The following is a 21,041-nucleotide window of genomic DNA, read 5'->3' as shown; positions in this document are numbered from 1 at the left end:
TTACTATTTATGCTAACGTAAGTCTTTTTCACAGGAACAGAGGCAGGTGGAAGATCCAACCCGAGAGGTGAAGAAGGTTCGAAAAGCCCGGAACCGAAGGCTAGAATGGAACATGATGGCATATGATAAGGAGTTCAGGCCAGATAACAGGTTCTCACCATCTCCATATCATGTGACTTCATCCGAGGGATCACTTTCCCCTGATAATAGGCAGGTTCCATGCACAGTATCATGCCATCTATATTATACTAAGTGGTAAACAGATGTAATATATATAAACAGGAACATATGGTGTATATATAAAATATAGGCTTAATAAATATCAGGCTAAAAAGAGCATTGGTATGTGAACTAACTCATGGGGCTTGTTTTTTTTTTAATTTAGAGCATTAGTGGAGCTGTTGCAACCAGTAAGATCACTTAAATCATTTTCCGAATTCATGGAAGTTGATTTCCTACTGGTTGATAAGGGTAAGGCTAAGTTGCTCTAGTTTTAATTATTAAACATAATATTCATCCCAACATTCAGGGACATGCAGAAAACCATTGCTGTTTGTTGGGATGTTAAGCAAGCCCCATGTGGCCATTTCTGGTCATTACCAGTTTATTATATGTATTATGTGCTGGTTTATATGTAATTAAATTGACTAATGTTCTAATATGCATTAAAAATGCACATAGTTTGTTTCATAATAACAAAGAAAGCATACTATATGTACCTGAAGAAGTTTAAATGATACATTTTGGGGAGCTATTTTTATGGGTTTTGTTTTAGAAACTAGAACAATAATGGCACCCTTTGATCCTGGGTGGGATGTCTACACATCATTTTTATGATGATTCTAAAATGATCATTTTATATGCCACTTTTAAAGTAGTTTTATTTTGCAACTGCAGGTCATATGCTTCAGAACTCGATCACTCATATCCTGCAAGCCCAAATCACCCTACTCAACAGATCCTGGCTGCTGTCCCTCACCTGACCCCAGAAAACAAGGAAATTATCCTGATGGCCAGTCAAGCACAAGAGCATGGCTACCGTTCCTCTGCTCCGGGTAGTCGACAGAACAGTCTAAACAGAGCCCAGCAAGCTCATGCCCCACAGCCCCCAGAAGCCATTCTTAATGGCCCTCGTCCTCAAGTCCTGAAAGATTATAGGTAAGTGATATGTTTCACCTATTATGAAGAATCGATGGATGCAAAATGGTATAACTAACTCTAAAGCCCCATACACACGACCGGTTTTCCCGGCAGAAAAACTGCCAGGAGAGAATTTGGCCAGGAAAACCGGACATGTGTATGCTTCCTCGTAGTTTTCCCATCAGGAAAACAGCCGGGAATCCTGGCGGGAAAATAGAGAACCTGCTCTTTATTTTCCCGTCGGGATTCCCGCCATTTTTTTTCCCGCCAGGTCTACTACTTACCTTAGTGCCGACAGAGCATAAACACGGCCGGGATTCCCGGCCAAAGCTCCATGGCAGTTTTCCTGCTGGGTTCTCGGCTTTCCCCTCGGTTTTCTCTGCGGACTTTTTACTGCCGAGAAAACCGAGCGTGTGTACAGGGCTTCAGATCAGAAACAAGTGTGGATGTAGTGACTGTCCAGTTTTGTATACATTTGATCTAAATGTTATTAGAAAAGAAAATCAGAACGTAAACATGGTGAGCTAAATCAATTATTTTATACTTACGATCTATACTATGGAAGCATAGTAGTTCCTTATGTCCCATATGGACTCCAGCTGTACCTCAGTGATCTTTGCTCTTCTCCACTCCACTCTACACTAAACTAGCTATTCCATATTTCTGCGATATAAAAGACGTTAAGAATTCATGTTAAATCCCTTGTAATGGCTTTAGAATGTGAGCAGTGCAGGGAATTCAGATGTAAGGATCTTGCTTGAGAAGCCAGGAGGATATTTGCCCTGCTGACAACTTCCCAAAATTTCATTATGAATATGAGGTTGGCTTGTCTTTTAATCCTCACTTCTTTGGTCTTGCCTCAACAAACTCATCTGGATTAAATGAAATTGAAATGCCCAGTATAACCCATTAAAGCTGAATTTAAAGTATGAATTGAAATGCAGTTATATTGTTCTAGCCTGGCTCTAAATATGTATACTCCATACATAGGCGTGCACACGGGATGTGCTGGGTGTGCCTTGGCACATGCTGATCACCCTGTGTGCATTAGCATTATTGCTCCTTTGTTTGTGCTGGGTGCATGCTCCCAGCACAGGGACCAGGCTCTTACTAAGAGCCATGGGTGTTGTACTAAAGATTAGGACCCTAGATTACTGGTTTCTGGTCACCTGATTGCTGTGATAGCCTATGATTAGCTATCACAGTGATCAGTAGCATGTATTTTCTTTACCTTGCTGGAGAGAAAGATGTAAACAAACAAAAATAAATAAATAAATAAAAAGAAAGGGGATAAAATAGCTAGATCAAGGTTACAACTACGTCAGTGCCAAGGTTAGTGTTATGGTCAAGGTAAGGATCAAAGGTCAGGGTCAGTATATATATATATATATTTTTTTTTTGTAAAAAGCTTTTTTCATGAGTATCAGTGTTAGTTAGTGTGTTTTAGGTAGGGTAAAAAAAAAGAAGCAAAAGGCACACAATTGTTTCTGGGCCCTACTACAGGTACAAACAAAAAATAACATACAAATATGTGGTATCACTGCAATCGACAGGAGCAGTAGAATTTATTTTGGATTGTTTTTCAGTGGTAGGTTATGGTTATAGCAAGAAATATACAGCTAAATAAAAGTAGAAAAAAAAATCTTTACCATTTTTGCCCAGTTTTCCTTTGATAGTAAAAAAAAAAAAAAATAGAGAGATCTCTTACCATTTACCATGTTTGCATTTTGGAATCATAGGTGTGAGCAGCCCACTGCATTAGAGTGTGCACTCAAATCTCAAACACACATACATGTGTGTGTATATATATATATATATATATATATATATATATATATATATATATATATATATATATATATATATATACACATGCACACTATATTACCAAAAGTCTGAGGTCGCTGCGGGAAAGTGCTGCTAAATTTGTTGCCTAGTGACCTTTCAATGAGCACCCTACGAATTGATTGGGACACTGGCTACTGCACTGAGATGCCGGAACTCACCAGACCAGCTGCAGCAGAGCGAGGTACTGTCTACCTGGCCATGAGCACTCAACACAGGGAAGATGAACTATCTTTGAGGCCGGGATCATAGACAGTCGGGGATACCTGTGGCCATAGGCAGAAGTTTTCTAAAAAGTTGGCACGAGAGAGATCAGTGACCACTGTCGCCTCCAGCGCTGGTGTACTGGAGAAGCTGGCAGTTGCAATCACCCCCTCTGCTGTCTGCATTCAGGAGACAAAGAGCCCCATTGGTGATCCAGCTAAGCCCTCAAGGGAGTAAAGTGAGGAAGGGTCCAACTTGGAGTCACCTATATTTGGAACTGAGAAGGAGTCAGAGAGGAGAAGGTGGGAGACTGAGGTTCATCCGAGACAGAGTAGGATTGGGGAGACACTAAGGCCTCGTACACACAACGGGACCTGTCTGATGAAAACGGTCCGCGGACCAGTTTCAGCAAACATGTTCGGTCGTGTGTACGAGGCCTAAGAGTGGGGAACCCCATACAGAATCAAAGGAAGTCCCAGAGATGACAATTGACTTTGAACCAGCAGAGTAAAGAGAAGCTGTCACTCAGCTGTTAGAAGGGGCTAGGAGGTTATGCCTAGAAGAATCATATGGAGAATGCCGAATTGTCCTGTCACCACCTCACTCCTGGGTGCAGGCCACTGCACAGAACTAGCTTACAAACAGCAAATTAGAAAGTTACCTGAATTGTGTGTTCCTCCACGGAAGGGTGACACCGCAGGACTTCATCAGTTTGCTAGAATCAAGAGGGAGGTACAAAAGAAAGTTGCCTTGGAATATGGGTAAGAATACCCATGTGTTCCCAAACATGTCATAGAGGAAATTTAAAGAAACTACCATCTGTGATTTGATTGTAAAACTGAATTGTTTCTCAAAGTAGTTGGCAACTCATCACTTGGAAACCCTTCAGCATCATGTTGGATTTAGTGGGGAAAGGGAGTCCTCTGCATCTATGCCTGAGTTGTTAAGAAGCAAAGCGACAGTTGTGGCTAAAAAAAAATCCCTTTTTTGCAACATCGCACATTTTGTTTTCTTGCAAGGACATTAAGTCTTCAGACTTTGGGTTTGCGGAGCCAATGGCCAGAATGTGAATATGTGTATCTTAGGAAATTAGGTATTTCTGCAGGCAACTTATCCCTGGCTAGGGAGTAATACTTCTGTGCAGGAAATATGTATATGTAGTGTGATCTAGGGCAGCTATGCAATGACTGCCTACCAGTTTGGTGAAAGCGAAACAGTTCATATATTTGAATCATGGATAAATAAAAAGACAGCTTACTTCTGGGGAGGTTGGCCCAGTAGGTGGTTAAAGGGCACATAAACAGCCTGAGTTTAGAACAGCAAGGTTTAGCTATTTGAGGAATTCCACTTGTCTGCATGGGGCTAACTAAAAATGTCCAAATTGGGCCCAAAGTGTCAATTGTTTGTGTGGCCACCATTATTTTCCAGCACTGCCTTAGCCCTCTTGGGCATGGAGTTCACCAGAGCTTCACAGGTTGCCACTGGGGTCCTCTTCCACTACTCCATGACGACATCACTGAGCTGCTGGATGTTAGAGACCTTCTGCTCCTCCACCTTCCATTTGAGGATGACCTACAGATGCTCAATAGGGCTTATGTCTGGAGACATGTGTAGCCCTGTTGTGATTTTCAGCCATTTAAGAGGATGTAGATATATATATATATTGCAGCAGGTGGAGCCAGAGAGCACAGATTTGGAGGCTGCAGTACAGAACAGACATAGAGATACATTTCTACACCAAGGTGCTGGAGAACTGCATTTCCCAGGAGGCTGTGAGACAGGAAGTTCCGGGAGAGAGGAGAGTGAGGAGGAAGGAGTGAAGGGAGAAAGACAGATCTGCATTGCAGGGGATTTAAGACAGCTTGTATCAGAGCTGTGTGTTTGCCACTGAGACACAGGCTCTATGCAGTAGTGTTTGGAGAGACTGATGTTCGTCTACTGAAACAGGGAGAGACTGTGTTTGGAGCGATCGAACTGAGGCCTGGTCGCAGGGCCGATCCAGCCACCGGAGTAACCCAGCCTGCCCAATTGAGTGAGTGAAGCTGACGGAGGTTATTGCCAGATTCCCCAGACGGCCCCTAGACTATCTGAGATGTCCTGCCAGAGGCTTTAAAAGACTGCATCCATTTCACAGACGTCGGTCTGAGTCGAGAGGGACACTCGCTTCCGCAGACAGCCATCCTCCTTTCCTAAGAGACACTGAAAGTGGTGAGCGGCCTTTGGCCATTGCAACAAGTGTATTTCCTACAACTGTCATACATCCAGGGCCCCAACGTTGGCTAGCCTAGGACAGTACTACTGGCCAGTAGTTTAGGGTGGGGTTGATACCGCTAAGTATATAGATATATTACTGTTCATCGCATTCAATCTAAACGTATTATCTCATTCTGTTATTAGTTGTATTATATTAGAGTGGGGAGACATTAAGGGCTTTTGCTCTATCCCACAGTCATTAAATCTGTTATAAAACTTCACAAGGTGTGCTGGTGTGCTGTGGATTCATTGTTTGTGGTGTGTCACAGAGGTGAGACAGAAGACCCGATAATTCAGCGGCTCCTTCGGGGGTGAGCGCTACACGTGGGGTGCTCGTCCGGGATTTCTTCTGATACCTCTCGCAAAGTGATAACCGCACAAACGAGCCAGCAATGGATCCAAACACCGCAGCAGAGTGGTGCAAAGAACAAAATGGCCAATTAGGGCTGAGTATAGTAATGGACATTCCTGCTGACAAATGGACAGAGGAACAGATCCGTCAAGCAGTAACTACACTAGCACCTGACCAGAAAGTGTTTGTAATAGACACGAAAATAGATCAAAAAGTCTCCCATACCTATGCCCTACTAGAATGGAAGAAAGGAGTCCCAACCTGCTTCCAGGGTGATAGCATCCAGCTAGCCGGAGAAGTTAAAGCACGGTTATTCCCTCTACTCACCTCAGCAAGTTGTCTGGAGGGACCAAGCCAGGCCATGTCAGACACAGTGGAAGTAACTACCACTTCTGTACCAACCACTAACTACCCCCCAGCTTCCTTCTTCATGGACATAGGAAAACTGGTAGAGAGCGTTAGAAAAATGTCCTCGCCATCTGTGAACTATGGCTACAGGAAGTTGAGAATTTTTTCTGGAGTGCAGCCTGTACCTCCTGGAGAAGAAGAGTATGAAACCTGGATGGAACAGGCTATGCAAGCACTGGAAGAATGGGATGTTCCAGAGGCTCAAAAGAAACAACGCATTACTGAAAGTCTGAAAGGCGTTGCAGCAGAAGCCATCCGAAATTTGAAATTCAGTCAGGAGTCTTGTACAGCATATGACTATCTTCGCATGCTACAAGATGAGTTTGGGCGCACAGAGAAAGCTACAGATCTAATCTTCCTATTTGAACACATGTTTCAACGGGAAAATGAGCAGCTTTCCGAGTATATTCGACGACTAAACAAAATGCTATACCAGATTGTACTAAAGAAAGGAATAGAAGCCAGGGATATGGATCAAGTTAGAATGAAACAGATCCTGAGAGGCGCTCTGAGTTCCGATCCCATCTGGATCCAGTTGAAGACCTTACAAGGGGGTACCTCTTTGCAATACTCTGATCTCATTAAGATGGTAAGGGAGGAAGAGGCTATCCTAGAGGAGAAAAAGAAGGGCTCAGGATTTTCATTTGCTGCTGAGGTTCGAACGCTCAATGTGTCGAATGGGAATTCAGAAGTGGAGCAATTAAAGGCTCAAGTTTCCCAGCTGATGCAAATGCTAACCCTATTGTCTGCAGGTGTCAAGTCGCCCCTTGAAAAAGTCACTTCAGAACCAGTTCCTGAATCTACTACTCAGGTGGTGCCTATCAAGAAACCGTCAAACATCTGCTATAATTGCGGAGGAGTGGGTCATTACCGAAATACCTGTCCGAGCCCATCGAATGCAAGAGGAAGTTATCGACCGTCGGGGAAACTACAGAGGGCCCCAGTGAGGGAGCAAACTGGGTGCCCAACTACTGAAGACTGCTCTGATTCCCAGGATACCAATAAGAGGCCCAAGTCTTTGCCCAGAGCCTCACCTGCTACGACAAAAAGATCCCCTCCCCTGGCGTCTGGTCCTGTGTCAGAGGGAGGCAAGGCACACCCACAACCTAAACACCCGGAAGGGGGAAGAAAACAACCACCACAAGCGAGGAAGAGGGCTAGAGTGCAGCCGACTGGGTCTATGCCTTCTACTACTCCGAAGAAGTTCCCTGACCAGTTGATAGGCCCTTCACCCATTATCCCAGTTCAAGTAGAAGGGGTTTACACGAAGGCTCTCCTCGATTCAGGTGCTCAAGTAACACTGATTTACCGGGACTTCTACCAGAAGCATTTGAAGCATCTACCCCTGATGGAGTTAGAGGATCTCGAAATCTGGGGTATTGGGACTCAGAAGCTTCCATATGATGGGTGTCTACAAGTGAAGCAGGAGTTCAGGTCGGCAACTGTTGGACAACCAGGGGTCTGTGACGCCTTAGCCATTGTATGTCCCCGCCCACCAGGAGCTAATCGAAGTTCTATGATTGTGGGAACAAATACTGACTTGGTGAGACGCCTTATAACTTCATTAGTGACGGAAGAGAGTTCTACTTCAGAGGAGATGCACCCGATGTTGCGGCCAATCTACCAGCGTATTATTCAAGAACAGAGGGCCCCTGCAGAAGTGGGACGGCTTTGGAGATTAGAAAGAGCAGAGAAGGTCTTACAGCCAGGAGAAATGACTAGTTTCCGGGCCTCAGTCAAGTTGAATTGGTCACAACCAGGCCCCTATGTGGTCCTGGAAACTGATCCCAGAAATATGAAGAGATCTGGAGTGGAATTGGTGCCTGAGATAATATCCACCAGAGCTCTACAGCGGGCCCGTGGGAGAGTCTCTGTAAGCGTATGCAATGTGTCAGACTCCCCAGTGACCTTGAAGGCACGGATGCCGATTGGACAAGTGGCCACTGCCACACCCCTCTCACCCACTGAATTGATAGAGGGAGTAGACAGAGAGATCCCAGCTGAACGATTCTATCCTAAAGATGCCCCTATCTCGCCTGAGTGGAAGAAGCGAATTCAGTCTCAGCTCCTCAAGTGGCAAGATTTATTCTCCAAGGATGAGTTTGATGTGGGGTGTGCTAGGAGCACTCAGCACCGCGTTCGCCTCCAAGATGACAAGCCCTTTCGAGAAAGGTCACGGCGAGTCCCATTGGGAGATCTAGATGACCTAAGGGAACAGCTGGCTGAATTGAAAAGGACCAGGATAATCCAAGAATCCAGGAGTCCTTATGCCTCACCCATCGTTGTAGTTCGCAAGAAAAACGGTTCCATCCGTTTGTGCATAGACTACCGCACACTCAACCAAAGAACCATTCCCGACCAATACACTACTCCTCGAATAGAAGATGCCTTACAGTGTCTGTCCGGAGCAAAGTGGTTTAGTGTACTTGACCTGCGAAGTGGATATCACCAGATACCCATGCATCCTGAAGATAAAGAGAAGACTGCTTTCATCTGTCCACTGGGATTCTTTGAGTTTAATAGAATGCCCCAAGGCCTCACAGGAGCCCCAGCAACTTTCCAACGACTAATGGAAAAGACGGTGGGAGACATGCACCTGATCGAGGTACTAGTGTATCTGGATGACCTAATAGTCTTCGGAAGAACACTGGAAGAACATGAGCAGCGGTTGGAAAAGGTCTTGAAGCGGCTGCATGAAGAAGGATTGAAACTTTCCTTAGAGAAGTGTCAGTTCTGTCTGCCTTCAGTCACGTACCTGGGACATGTTGTTTCAGCAGAAGGCATATCAACTGATCCTAAGAAGTTGGAAGCTGTGGCTTCATGGCCGAGACCTCGTAATATTACTGAACTCCGGTCCTTCCTAGGATTCTGCTCATACTATAGGAGGTTCGTAGAGGGGTTTGCCAAGATAGCTCAGCCTCTGAACACGCTTCTAAGAATGGAAGGAGCAGAAGATGAATCGATGCCCTTTGAGCCGGGTTCATCAGCCCACGGAACTAGGAAGCCTCGTGAATCAATCCAGGAGGAATGGACCGACCAATGTGAAAGAGCTTTCCTCCAATTGAAAGGAAGTCTAACACAGGCTCCTGTCCTTGCCTACGCTGATCCTGCCAAGCCTTATGAACTACATGTGGATGCTAGCAGAGAAGGGCTAGGAGGAGTACTATACCAGGAATATGATGGCCTCCTGAGACCGGTGGCATATGTGAGTCGGGGTCTCACCCCTTCTGAGAAGAATTACCCCACTCACAAGTTGGAGTTCCTGGCCTTGAAGTGGACAGTGGTGGACAAACTAAAAGACTACCTGTACGGGGCCAATTTCGTGGTCAGAACTGACAACAACCCACTCACTTACATTCTCACTACGGCCAAACTGGATGCCACTGGGCACCGGTGGTTGGCTGCCCTGTCAGGATTCCGCTTCAGCCTCAAATATCGCCCTGGGGTCAATAACCAAGACGCGGATGCCTTATCCAGGAGACCCTATAGCACAGGGGTCCCAGAAACAGAGTGGACTCATTTGACTCCAGATGGAGTTCAAGCCCTATGCCAAGGGGTGGAGTGCCGAACCAAAGGAATGATTGGAGCAGAGGCCATAGGAGTCATGGCTGCCGGTGTCCCTAAAATGTATTGTAACCCTACACAGCTGAGGAGTGAAGGCCTGCCTACTTTCACGAAGAAGGACCTGAGAGTAGATCAGGCTGAAGATCCTTTGATCGGATTAACTCTGAGAGCAATGAAAGCAGGTCAAAGAGGGCTCCTACTAACTGATTCACCAAAAGAGGCTCGTCTGGTCCACAAAGAGTGGGAACGGTTGAAACTGCTAGACGGGGTAGTCTACCGAAGGGGCCCCTCGGATGACTTAGAAGAAAAGCAGCAGTTGTTCCTCCCAGAGAAGCATAGAGAAAATGTGCTGAAAGCTTTGCATGATGACCATGGTCACTTAGGAGCAGAGAGAACTTTTAAACTGGTCCGAGACAGATTCTATTGGCCCTGCATGAGATCCGAAGTTGAAAGCTACTGCCATTCCTGTCTAAGATGTATCCAGAGGAAAACTTTACCTTCTAGGACTGCTCCAATGAGCCATCTGCAGAGTCAAGGGCCTATGGACCTGGTGTGTATTGACTTCCTGTGCTTAGAGCCTGACACTAGTGGACAGGGAAATATCCTAGTGGTGACAGACCACTTTACCCGTTATTCCTTAAGCTTTTCCAACCAAAGATCAACGTGCTCCTACTGTAGCCAAAGTCCTAGTAGAAAAGTTCTTTGTTCATTATGGTCTACCTCAGAGGATCCATTCTGATCAAGGCAGAGACTTTGAAAGTCGACTCATCAGGCAGCTCTTGGATCTATTGGGGATTCAGAAGTCAAGAACCTCCCCCTATCACCCCCAGGGTGATGCACAACCGGAGAGATTCAATCGGACTCTACTCAATATGTTGGGAACACTGTCGATCAGGGAAAAACAGCACTGGAGTCGGCATATCTCTACCATTGTGCATGCTTACAATAGCACAGAAAGTGATGTTACAGGATACTCACCGTACCGCCTCATGTTTGGAAGAGAAGCCCGATTGCCAGTAGATTTAGCTTTTGGCCTCTCCCTTGACCAGACGTCTATTGCCTCTCACCAGGGTTATGTGGATAGACTGAGGAGAAACCTGGCTTCTGCATTTGAGAAGGCCCGTTTGACATCCGGGAGTAGAGAACAAAGAAACAAACGGAACTATGACTTGAGGGTTCGGGTACAGGATTTACAGCCAGGTGATCGAGTTCTATTAAGAAATTTGGGTGCTTTGGCCAGACACAAACTAGCTGATAAATGGAGTTCTCAGATCTACATCGTCTGTAAACAATTGCCTGGCCTGCCAGTGTACCAGATTCGACCAGAGGGAAAGACCGGGCCACTGAAGAATTGGCATCGGAATCATCTCCTACCTCTGAATGAAGCTGTGCGGGTACCAGATAGAGATGAGTCTCCTTCACCCATTCCATCCACTTCCCGTCAAGCACCTGTTACTCGGTCCCAACAGCCACCTTCTACAAGAGAAAGTGAGGACAACAGCGATGACGAAGATGTGTGTCCGAGTTGGATGTGGCCATCTGAACCTATGGATGTTCATCCAACTATTATGACTCCTGAGCCGGATTTGAGCAATCTGAGACCAGATGCCCCTGAATTTGTGCCTCAAGCAAACGAGGATAATTCTGTACCCTCTCAAGTGGAAAGTCTCTTGCCGGAAACCTCAGTGCTAGAAGATGCCCCTGTTCAGCCAGTTGAAAAGGAAACTGAATTCCCTCAGTTAACACAGCAAGTAGAAGAGGACTCAGCAGATGAAGGCCCATCCGGGTTTCTAGAATCAAGGTCCAAACGACTGGTGCGACCTCCTCAGAGACTCACTTATGACTCACCAGGGAACAGCACAGAGGAAGCTATCACTACTGTACGCAGATCACCCAAAGTGTCCACCCTAACCACAGAGGTATCAAAGGACTTGTGTCCAATCCCGACCATCAGCACACCTTGGTGGAGTGTTCCTCTGCCCCCTCCACTTGCTAGACGTTGTCATAGACTGCATCTATCTATGCGCAGTAAAGGTATTCAGATGGTCTAGTATAAACTTTATATGTGCCCTTCATACTGTATATATTGTCTGTAGAACTTACAAATACAGTTTACCCTTTGGGGGGGGACCCCAAAGACTTTAAGTAGGGGGAGAATGTAGCCCTGTTGTGATTTTCAGCCATTTAAGAGGATGTAGATATATATATATATTGCAGCAGGTGGAGCCAGAGAGCACAGATTTGGAGGCTGCAGTACAGAACAGACATAGAGATACATTTCTACACCAAGGTGCTGGAGAACTGCATTTCCCAGGAGGCTGTGAGACAGGAAGTTCCGGGAGAGAGGAGAGTGAGGAGGAAGGAGTGAAGGGAGAAAGACAGATCTGCATTGCAGGGGATTTAAGACAGCTTGTATCAGAGCTGTGTGTTTGCCACTGAGACACAGGCTCTATGCAGTAGTGTTTGGAGAGACTGATGTTCGTCTACTGAAACAGGGAGAGACTGTGTTTGGAGCGATCGAACTGAGGCCTGGTCGCAGGGCCGATCCAGCCACCGGAGTAACCCAGCCTGCCCAATTGAGTGAGTGAAGCTGACGGAGGTTATTGCCAGATTCCCCAGACGGCCCCTAGACTATCTGAGATGTCCTGCCAGAGGCTTTAAAAGACTGCATCCATTTCACAGACGTCGGTCTGAGTCGAGAGGGACACTCGCTTCCGCAGACAGCCATCCTCCTTTCCTAAGAGACACTGAAAGTGGTGAGCGGCCTTTGGCCATTGCAACAAGTGTATTTCCTACAACTGTCATACATCCAGGGCCCCAACGTTGGCTAGCCTAGGACAGTACTACTGGCCAGTAGTTTAGGGTGGGGTCGATACTGCTAAGTATATAGATATATTACTGTTCATCGCATTCAATCTAAACGTATTATCTCATTCTGTTATTAGTTGTATTATATTAGAGTGGGGAGACATTAAGGGCTTTTGCTCTATCCCACAGTCATTAAATCTGTTATAAAACTTCACAAGGTGTGCTGGTGTGCTGTGGATTCATTGTTTGTGGTGTGTCACAGAGGTGAGACAGAAGACCCGATAATTCAGCGGCTCCTTCGGGGGTGAGCGCTACACATGCTTGGCCAGTCCATCACATTTAACCTCAGCTTCTTTAGCAAGGCAGTGGTTGTCTTGGAGGTGTGTTTGGGGTCGTTATCATGTTGGAATACTGCCCTGCAGCCCAGACTCTGAAGGGAGGGGATCATACTCTGCTTCAGTATACCACAGTACATGTTGGCATTCATGGTTCCCTCAATGAACTTTTGCTCCCCAGTGCCGGCAGCACTAATGCAGCCCCAGACCATGACACTCCCACCACCGTGGTTGACTGTAAGCAAGACACACTTGTCTTTGTACTCCTCACGTGGTTGCCGCCACACACCCTTGACACCACCTGAACCAAAAAAGTTTATCTTGGTCTCATTAGACCACAGAACATGGTTCCAGTAATCCATGTCCTTAGTCTTCTTTTCTTCAGCAAACTGTTTGCGGTCTTTCTTGTGCATGAAGGCCAATTTGATACAGAGTGTGGTGTATGGTCTTAGCACTGACAGGCTGACCCCCCACCCCTTCAACCTCTGCAGCAACGCTGGCAACACTCATACGTCTATTTCCCAAAGACAACCTCTGGATATGATGCTGAGCACGTGCACTCAACTACTTTTGTCGACCATGGCGAGGCCTGTTCTAAGTAGAACCTGTCCTGTTAAACCGCTGTACGGTCTTGGCCACCATGCTGCAGCTCAGTTTCAGGGTCTTGGCAATCTTCTTTTAACCTAGGCCATCTTTATGTAGAGCAACAATTCTTTTTTTCAGATACTTTAGAGAGTTCTTTGTCATGGGGTGCCATGTTGAACTTCCAGTGACCAGTATGAGAGAGTGAGAGCGATAACACCAAATTTAACACACCTGCTCCCCATTCAAACCTAAGTCATTGCAACACTAACAAGTCACATGACACTGGGGAGGGAAAATTGCTAATTGTGCCCAATTTGGACATTTTCACTTAGGGGTGTACTCACTTGTTTTGCCAGCAGTTTAGACATTAATGGCTGTGTGTTAAGTTATTTTGAGGGGATAGAAAATGTACACTGTTATACAAGTTGTACACTCACAACTTTACACTGTAGCAAAGTGTTGTCACATGAAAAGATATAATAAAATATTTACAAAAATGTGAGGGGTGTACTCACTTTTTGTTATATACTGTATAGACTGTTGCTGCGTGCCTGGCTGCCTCTGCACTGCTTTGGGAAAGAACAAATACACACTCACCCACATGAACACACAAACTGAAATACAGGCACACACACTCACAGATATTTATATACAAACATACTTAAATAAACACACACATATATTGTAGGATGCAACAGTGCAAACACAAACTTTGTTAGTGTAAGAAGAACATCAGGAGTGTAATTAGCAATTCGATTTTGGTATCCACTGAGCAAATAACTGCCCTAGGGCATGCAGGTGCCTGCTTAAGCTAGATAATGTATGTCTGTGTGGGTTTGCAGGCAGTAATGTGGAATGCTGGAGAAATTACACACAGTTCGGCAGGGTGGGAAGTACATTGAAAGTACTACTTCTTTCTGTGTATCCCCAGAATCTGTAAACTCTCATGTAGAACTGGATTATGTGGGGATGTATGTAGCTGGAAAGTTAGTTGTTGGTGGCCACTCTCTGGTACAATAGTAACGTTTTCTGACTGAGGGAAACAAGGAAAAGCAATGTTGTGACACTCATGGCAATGTCACGTGAGCGTTGCCAGGGCAACCAACCGGAGTGTTGAACGTCTGCATTGTCACTGCAGAGATAGATTAGACTGCACTTACAGTGTGCTAGGTTGGTGAATGGACCTCTCTCTTTTATGGATATGTTGTTAATTAAAAGATTAACCACTTGGCGTCCGTGCTATAGCCGAATGACGGCTACAGCGTGGACCTGAATTGCTGATATCGTGAAGAGAAAAAAAAATCCGATCCTGGCAGGTGACAGAGGAACGTCAGTCCAGATCAGGGAGAGCTGCCCAGCTCATCTGTGCCCATCTGTGCCACCTGTCAGTGCCTACCAGTGCCCACAGTGCCACCTATCAAAGTCACTATGCAGTGCCTCATCAACAGTGCTGCCCATCATTGTCACCTACCAGTGCCCATCATTGTCACCTACCAGTGCCCATCAGTGTTGAATCAGTGCCCATCAGTTCCGAATCAGTGCCATCTATCTGTGCCCATCAGTAACACCTATCAGTGACCATCAGTGCCACCCATCAGTGCTGCATTATCTGTGCCCATCAGTACCGCCTTATCTGTCCCCATCAGGCCACCTTATCTGTGCCCATCAGTACAGCCTTATCTGTGCCTATCAGTGCTGCCTTATCTGTGCCCATTAGTGCCCACCAGTGCAGCCTATTAGTGCCCATCAGTGCAGCCTATCAGTGCCCATCAGTGCCGCCTCATCAGCGCATATCAATGAAGGAGAAAAATGACCTGTTTGCAAAATTTTATAACAAAATATAAAACACGTTTTTTTCTAAATGTTCCATCTTTTTTTGTTTGTTTAGCAAAAAATAAAAACCCAGAGGTGATTAAATACCACCAAAAGAAAGCTCTATTTGTGTGAAAAAAATGATAAAAATTTCATTTGGGTACAGTGTTTTATGATGCGAAATTGTCATTCAAAATGCATCAGTGCTGAAAGCTGAAAGTTGGTCTGGGCAGGAGGGGCGTTTAAGTGGTTAATTAGTCTAACTTGCACTATAGTAACCTTTTCCTAAATATGAGTGTCAGATGTTTGGACATGGGCGCAATTTCGGTGCTTGCCATAGGTGTGCATACACCCCTTGGGGTGCACAAGAATATGTTACCTACCAAACTGCAGTCCACAATAATTTAGCACAATATGGCACAGTATAGCACCATAGAAAAACAAACTAACCCTAAATGAACTGTCAGCTCTCACTAGACTTCTGTGTAGAAACAGCAAATAAAAGGACCCAGCATGACTGGCAGGGAGAGTGGTAGTCTAGAAACTTTTATTTAATATTTCATAATAATAGGTGGCATGCTGCTTCTGGTAGCTCTGTTACCGTAGGCTTACAGTACCTAAGATGGTTTTGCAGATTGTGGCCCTGTCTAAAGTTAAGTATCTCCATTTAGACTAAAAATGTTTTGTTTATAATGTTGGTATGGTTTTATTATTTTTTAATGCACTCTCTAAAAGAAAAGAACATAGAAATCATTTCTTCTGCCCTAAAATAGCAGCCTTTTGTATTTGACCTTGTTTGTCATCCATCAAACCCAGAGCACTTCAAAAGTGAGTCATGCCATGCGAATAAAAAGACATGTCAGGTAAGGGTGACCCCACTCTAGGTGCAAGTGGTGAAATCACTGCTATTTTCGAAATAAACATTTCTTTTTTAGCAGAGATTTTATTTAAAGCAACCTGTGAGCATACAAAAACGAGTGTCTCCTGGGAGATTTATGACAAATGTCAGTTTTAATGACATGTCATGAGGAGGAAAGATATTTTTATATATGAATAAGGGCCATAGTAATAATGCTTATCAGAAAACCAGAGTGCAACCCATATTTTTCCTCTTTGTTTTTAGGTGTATTAGTGCTAACTTTATAAACAAAAAAGCTTTTATATATATATATATATATATATATATATATATATATATACATGCAGGGCAAAGCAAAAGGCTTTTAACACGCCCCCCCCCCCCCAGCAACAAATATAGAAGAAAATACCTGGTACTTCTGGGTAAGGAGGAGCATGTTCAATCACCAAGCGTATAGGTAGATGCAGTTAGCTTGTCCACCACTAGATGTCAGTGTTCTCAGAGAGAAATTTCTAATTAGGTGTTATGTTATTTTTGAGAAAACCTTCCTCTAGTGATGTAAGGGAGTTAGTGCCCATATAAGTGCCAGGATGGGAGGGGCCAAGTGAGTTAGGGCATGGGAGCCAAACACCCTAGTGCTACTAGGATGTAATCAGCTCCTGGGCTACAGGGCCCTCTACAGAGTTATAGTCCCAAGGTGGAACACATTAAGCACTGGGCATATCTTATATGCACCATATAAGTGTAATGCCTGTCTGGGGTAAATATACCAAAAAAAAATCAAATGACATGTAAAAGTAAAAATTATATTACATAAATTAGCATAATCTGAATGAAAGACAGCCTATTGAAATACTGTATTTTAGAATAATTTATCCTCTACTAAACAATAATAGAATGGAAGAAAAAGCCGCTTTGTACACACACCTTAGAAAGACTTCTAACCTTTTACTGTCTTGTAATGGAGCACATTCTTGATCAAATATAAAGTCAATGTAACACAAAGATATTTTCCTCTATGCACACTCCTTGCAAGGTAGTCGTGTTTTATGATTGCGGACAGTTCCAATCTTCCTTGTAGTATACTTTAGCCATTGCTATCTATAAAACAGGTTTTATTTTAAAGATGTAAAAACACTTTTACACAGACATACACATTTAATAGGATGATAACCTTGTGCTAATGCCATCCTATTATTTTCTTGATTAGTGATGTCAGAGTTTGACAAATACAGGGACAACTATTCAGATCTTTCATGTCCTACAGGAATATATTCTAAAAGGCCTATTCCCTTATACTGGAGGAGAGAAAGTATGTGGAGGTGAGGGGAACAGACAGTCAGATTACAGGCATATTTATTCTAGTGCAGGTTAAAAACATGTGCTTAGACTCACGTTACTGCACACCTGCTCTTTATTCTTTCATATACTTTCATATAATTCAAATATCCCCTGTTAGGACATAAAGTAATCATTAAATGTAAGCTCAAGGCAAACTATAGACACAAAAAAAGGAAGAATTATTGCGCAGACCCAACCATAAGTGCATAAATCAGCTGCGTCTCAAGTGTGCCATACAGCACAAAGCAAACATAGTAAAATAAGGAGATATTCATGAAACTATAGACACAGTTGAAATAGATAGTGCATAGGTCTTCAAACTACGGCCCTCCAGTTGTTCAGGAACTACAATTCCCATCATGCCTAGTCATGTCTGTGAGTGCCAATGTGTTACAATGCCTCATGGAATGTGTAATTCTACAACAGCTGGAGGGCTGTAGTTTGAGGATCCCTGAGATAGTGGGCCAGATTCACAAAGAGATACGACGGTGTATCTACAGATACACCATCGTATCTCTGACGTAAACTGGTCCTATCTATGCGCCTGATTCATAGAATCAGATACGCATAGATAGGGCTAGATCCGACAGTGTTACACTGTGTTACACTGTCGGATCTATTTTTAAATTTAAAAATGGCGCCGGGGGCGTTCCCGCTGATTTACAAGAAATAATATGTAAATCAGCGAGATACGCAAATTCACGAACGTACGCGGACCCGACGCAGTCTTCTTACGACGTTTCCGTAGCGGCATACCCGTCGTATACTTACCCTTTCTTTTATCAGGCGCAGCCAATGTTAAGTATGGCCGGCGTTCCCGCGTCAAATTTGAATTTTTTAACGTCGTTTGCGTAAGTCGTTCTCAAATACGGACGGACGTCGTTTATGTAAGCGTCGCAACCACTGACGTCCTAGCGACGTCAGTGGGAGCAATGCACGCCAAGAAATTTCACGGACGGCGCCTGCGCATTTAAATCGGCGCGGGAATGCGCCTGATTTAAATATGACACTCCCCTAGCCGCGGAATTTGAATTCCGCTGGGGGATTTAGGATCCGCCGTCGCAAGTTTGGAGGTAAGTGGTTTGTGAATTAGCCACTTGCCTCCTAAACTTGCGGGAGCGGATCTTAATTCACGTAGATCGAGCGGATCTATAGATCCGCTGAGCTACGTGAATCTGCCCCAGTGTGTATTAGAATTGATGCACCTGCCAACAGGTGTGTGAAAAAATCAAGGTGCTGTTATTCCGTAGTTTTAATTTGTGAAAATTATAGATAAAGTTGAAGTTGCTGCTTTTATTTTGTCTAGTTGCTCATTTCCCCTCCACCAACATGGCAATAAAAGATTTAAATTTGTTTTCATTACTTACTTTGGACACATTAATGCCTGTGTGCTTCTCTATACAAGGCAGGCAGATTATAGCTGGTAGGAGGGGTGCTGTATATAGCATCCTGAAAACATCACAGCACCCTGCAGCGGTACTCCTCTCAAGAGCCATCAACTCTGATTCAAGCAGTAGGCTGGCAGTTGGAAAGAGTTATGCAAATATCCTTATTAGGTGGAGTTAGGCCCCGTACACACGAGGGGATCTCCGCTGGAAAAGGTCCGACGTGCGCGACGCTGGAAGGTAAGTACTTCCACGCATGCGTCGAATCATTACGACGCATGCGAGGGAGGGGAGCGGACGGATTGATCCGGTGAGTCTGTACAGACCACCGGATCAATCCGCTGGTCCCGATTCAAGCGGATAGATTTCTTAGCATGCTAAGAAATTTCTATCCGCTTGAAATGGTCCGGCCCGAGGAATCTCCGCGGATAAATATCCGCTAGGCCGTACAGACGACCGGATTTGTCCGCTGGAACTGATCCGCGGTCGTGTGTACGAGGCCTTAGTGTTTCTTGTCAGGCTGCCCTAGGTAACACCTGCATGTAATGCTGAGCCACCATGATTAAAATAACTGATATCCAATAAATGAAAGAGGTTGGGGGGGGCAAAGCTAGATGATGCTGGACGTTCTCCAACTGTATTAAAATGAAGAATAAATAATTTCAGGACAGGAGAGGAGCCTGCACAACTGGTCAAGACAGAAGGTATAGCTGGCATACAATTAAAACAAATAACTAGTAAAATGTAGAAGGCGAGGCTAATGATCCAGCTTTTACATGGGCGATGGGAGGACCTAAATTATGGTGACAGTGGCCCGGATTCAGAAAGATGAGCGCATCTTTCTGCGGGCGTAACGTATCTCTGATACGTTACGCCGCCGTAACTTTGGGCGCAAGTTCCGTATGCAGAAAGAACTTGCGCCCTTATTTACGGCGGCGTAACGTATGTGTTGCGGCGTAAGCCTGCCTAATTCAAATGGGGATGTTGGGGGCGTGTTTTATTTAAATTTCACTTGACCCCGTGTTTTTGACGTTTTTTTTAACGGCGCATGCGCCGTCTGTAAAATATCCCAGTGTGCATTGCGCCAAAGTACGCCGCAAGGACGTATTAGATTCGACGTGAACGTAAATGACGTCCAGCCCTATTCGCGAACGACTTACGCAAACAACGTAAAATTTTAAAAACTCGCCGCGGGAACGACGGCAATACTTAACATTAGCTACGCCACATATAGCAGGGGTAACTATACGCGGGGAAAAGCCTAACGTAAACGACGTAAAAAAATGCGCCGGCGGGGCGTACGTTGCTGAATCGGCGTAAATACCTCATTAGCATATTCCTCGTGTAACTATACGGAAGCGCCACCTAGCGGCCAGCGTAAATATGCAGCCTAAGATACGACGGTGTAAGACACTTACGCCAGTCGGATCTTAGGGAAATCTATGCGTAACTGATTCTCTGAATCAGGCGCATAGATACGACGGCCCGCACTCAGAGATACGACGGCGTATCTGGATATACGCCGTCGTATCTCGTTTCTGAATCCGGGCCTTTATTTTTAAAACAAGGTCAGCTTTGGACAATTCTTAGAAAGTTCTGGTTTAACTTTTTGTTATATTTTCCTCAAGTATTCAAACAGGTTATTTTTCTATCTGTGTTTTGGAAGACCAATGTTAATAAGCACAATTACAGCTAATGAACTCTTCAGGACCATGGAGAGCACACTGATGCTTTCTAGCTACACAGTGACAGCAGCTAGTGTTTAAAGCGGTAATAAACTCATAAAAAATTCTCCAGCGGGGCAATGTTATAATTGTTCTAGTTTTAGCATTTCATACTAGCACGCTATGTGAAACTTACCTTAAAATTAAGCCCTCCCGTGGTGCGCTGTGACCGCTGACAGGGCTTCCACCCTCACCCAGTCTTCCTTCCGGGTTCATGGGCTCCGGTCCTTTGAATGGAGAAGCCATAATGACGTCACTCCTGCACATGCGCGTGGGAGTCGCTGTTCATGATACAGGGCTCTTCAGAGCGCATGCGCCTGTGATGTCACTGGCAGCTTCACAAGTAAATATCTTTTAAACGCGCATGTTTAGGAGGTATTTACTGTACCTATAGGTAAGACTTATTATAGGCTTATAAAAGTTTAC

General features: G+C 44.8%; 1 protein-coding gene across 2 annotated transcripts in view; it reads left to right on the top strand.

Annotated features, from left to right (window-relative positions):
- Nucleotides 1-21,041, top strand: part of LOC120913777 (wiskott-Aldrich syndrome protein family member 3-like) — a 113,298-nt gene that overhangs the window by 80,868 nt on the left and 11,389 nt on the right. Inside the window, exons 6-7 of one of the 2 annotated variants that reach the window (XM_040323983.1) lie at nucleotides 35-150; nucleotides 898-1,158. In XM_040323983.1, coding sequence (XP_040179917.1) covers nucleotides 35-150; nucleotides 898-1,158 — 377 coding nt within the window. Of the gene's footprint in view, nucleotides 1-34; nucleotides 211-897; nucleotides 1,159-21,041 lie in introns of both variants that reach the window. The other variant, XM_040323982.1, reaches the window with a different exon arrangement.

This window comes from Rana temporaria, chromosome 9, assembly GCF_905171775.1.
Source record: "Rana temporaria chromosome 9, aRanTem1.1, whole genome shotgun sequence".
In the NCBI taxonomy this organism is placed as follows: Eukaryota; Metazoa; Chordata; class Amphibia; order Anura; family Ranidae; genus Rana; species Rana temporaria.
Note: the sequence above shows the minus strand (reverse complement) of the source record. Positions and strands in the feature narration are given on the sequence as shown.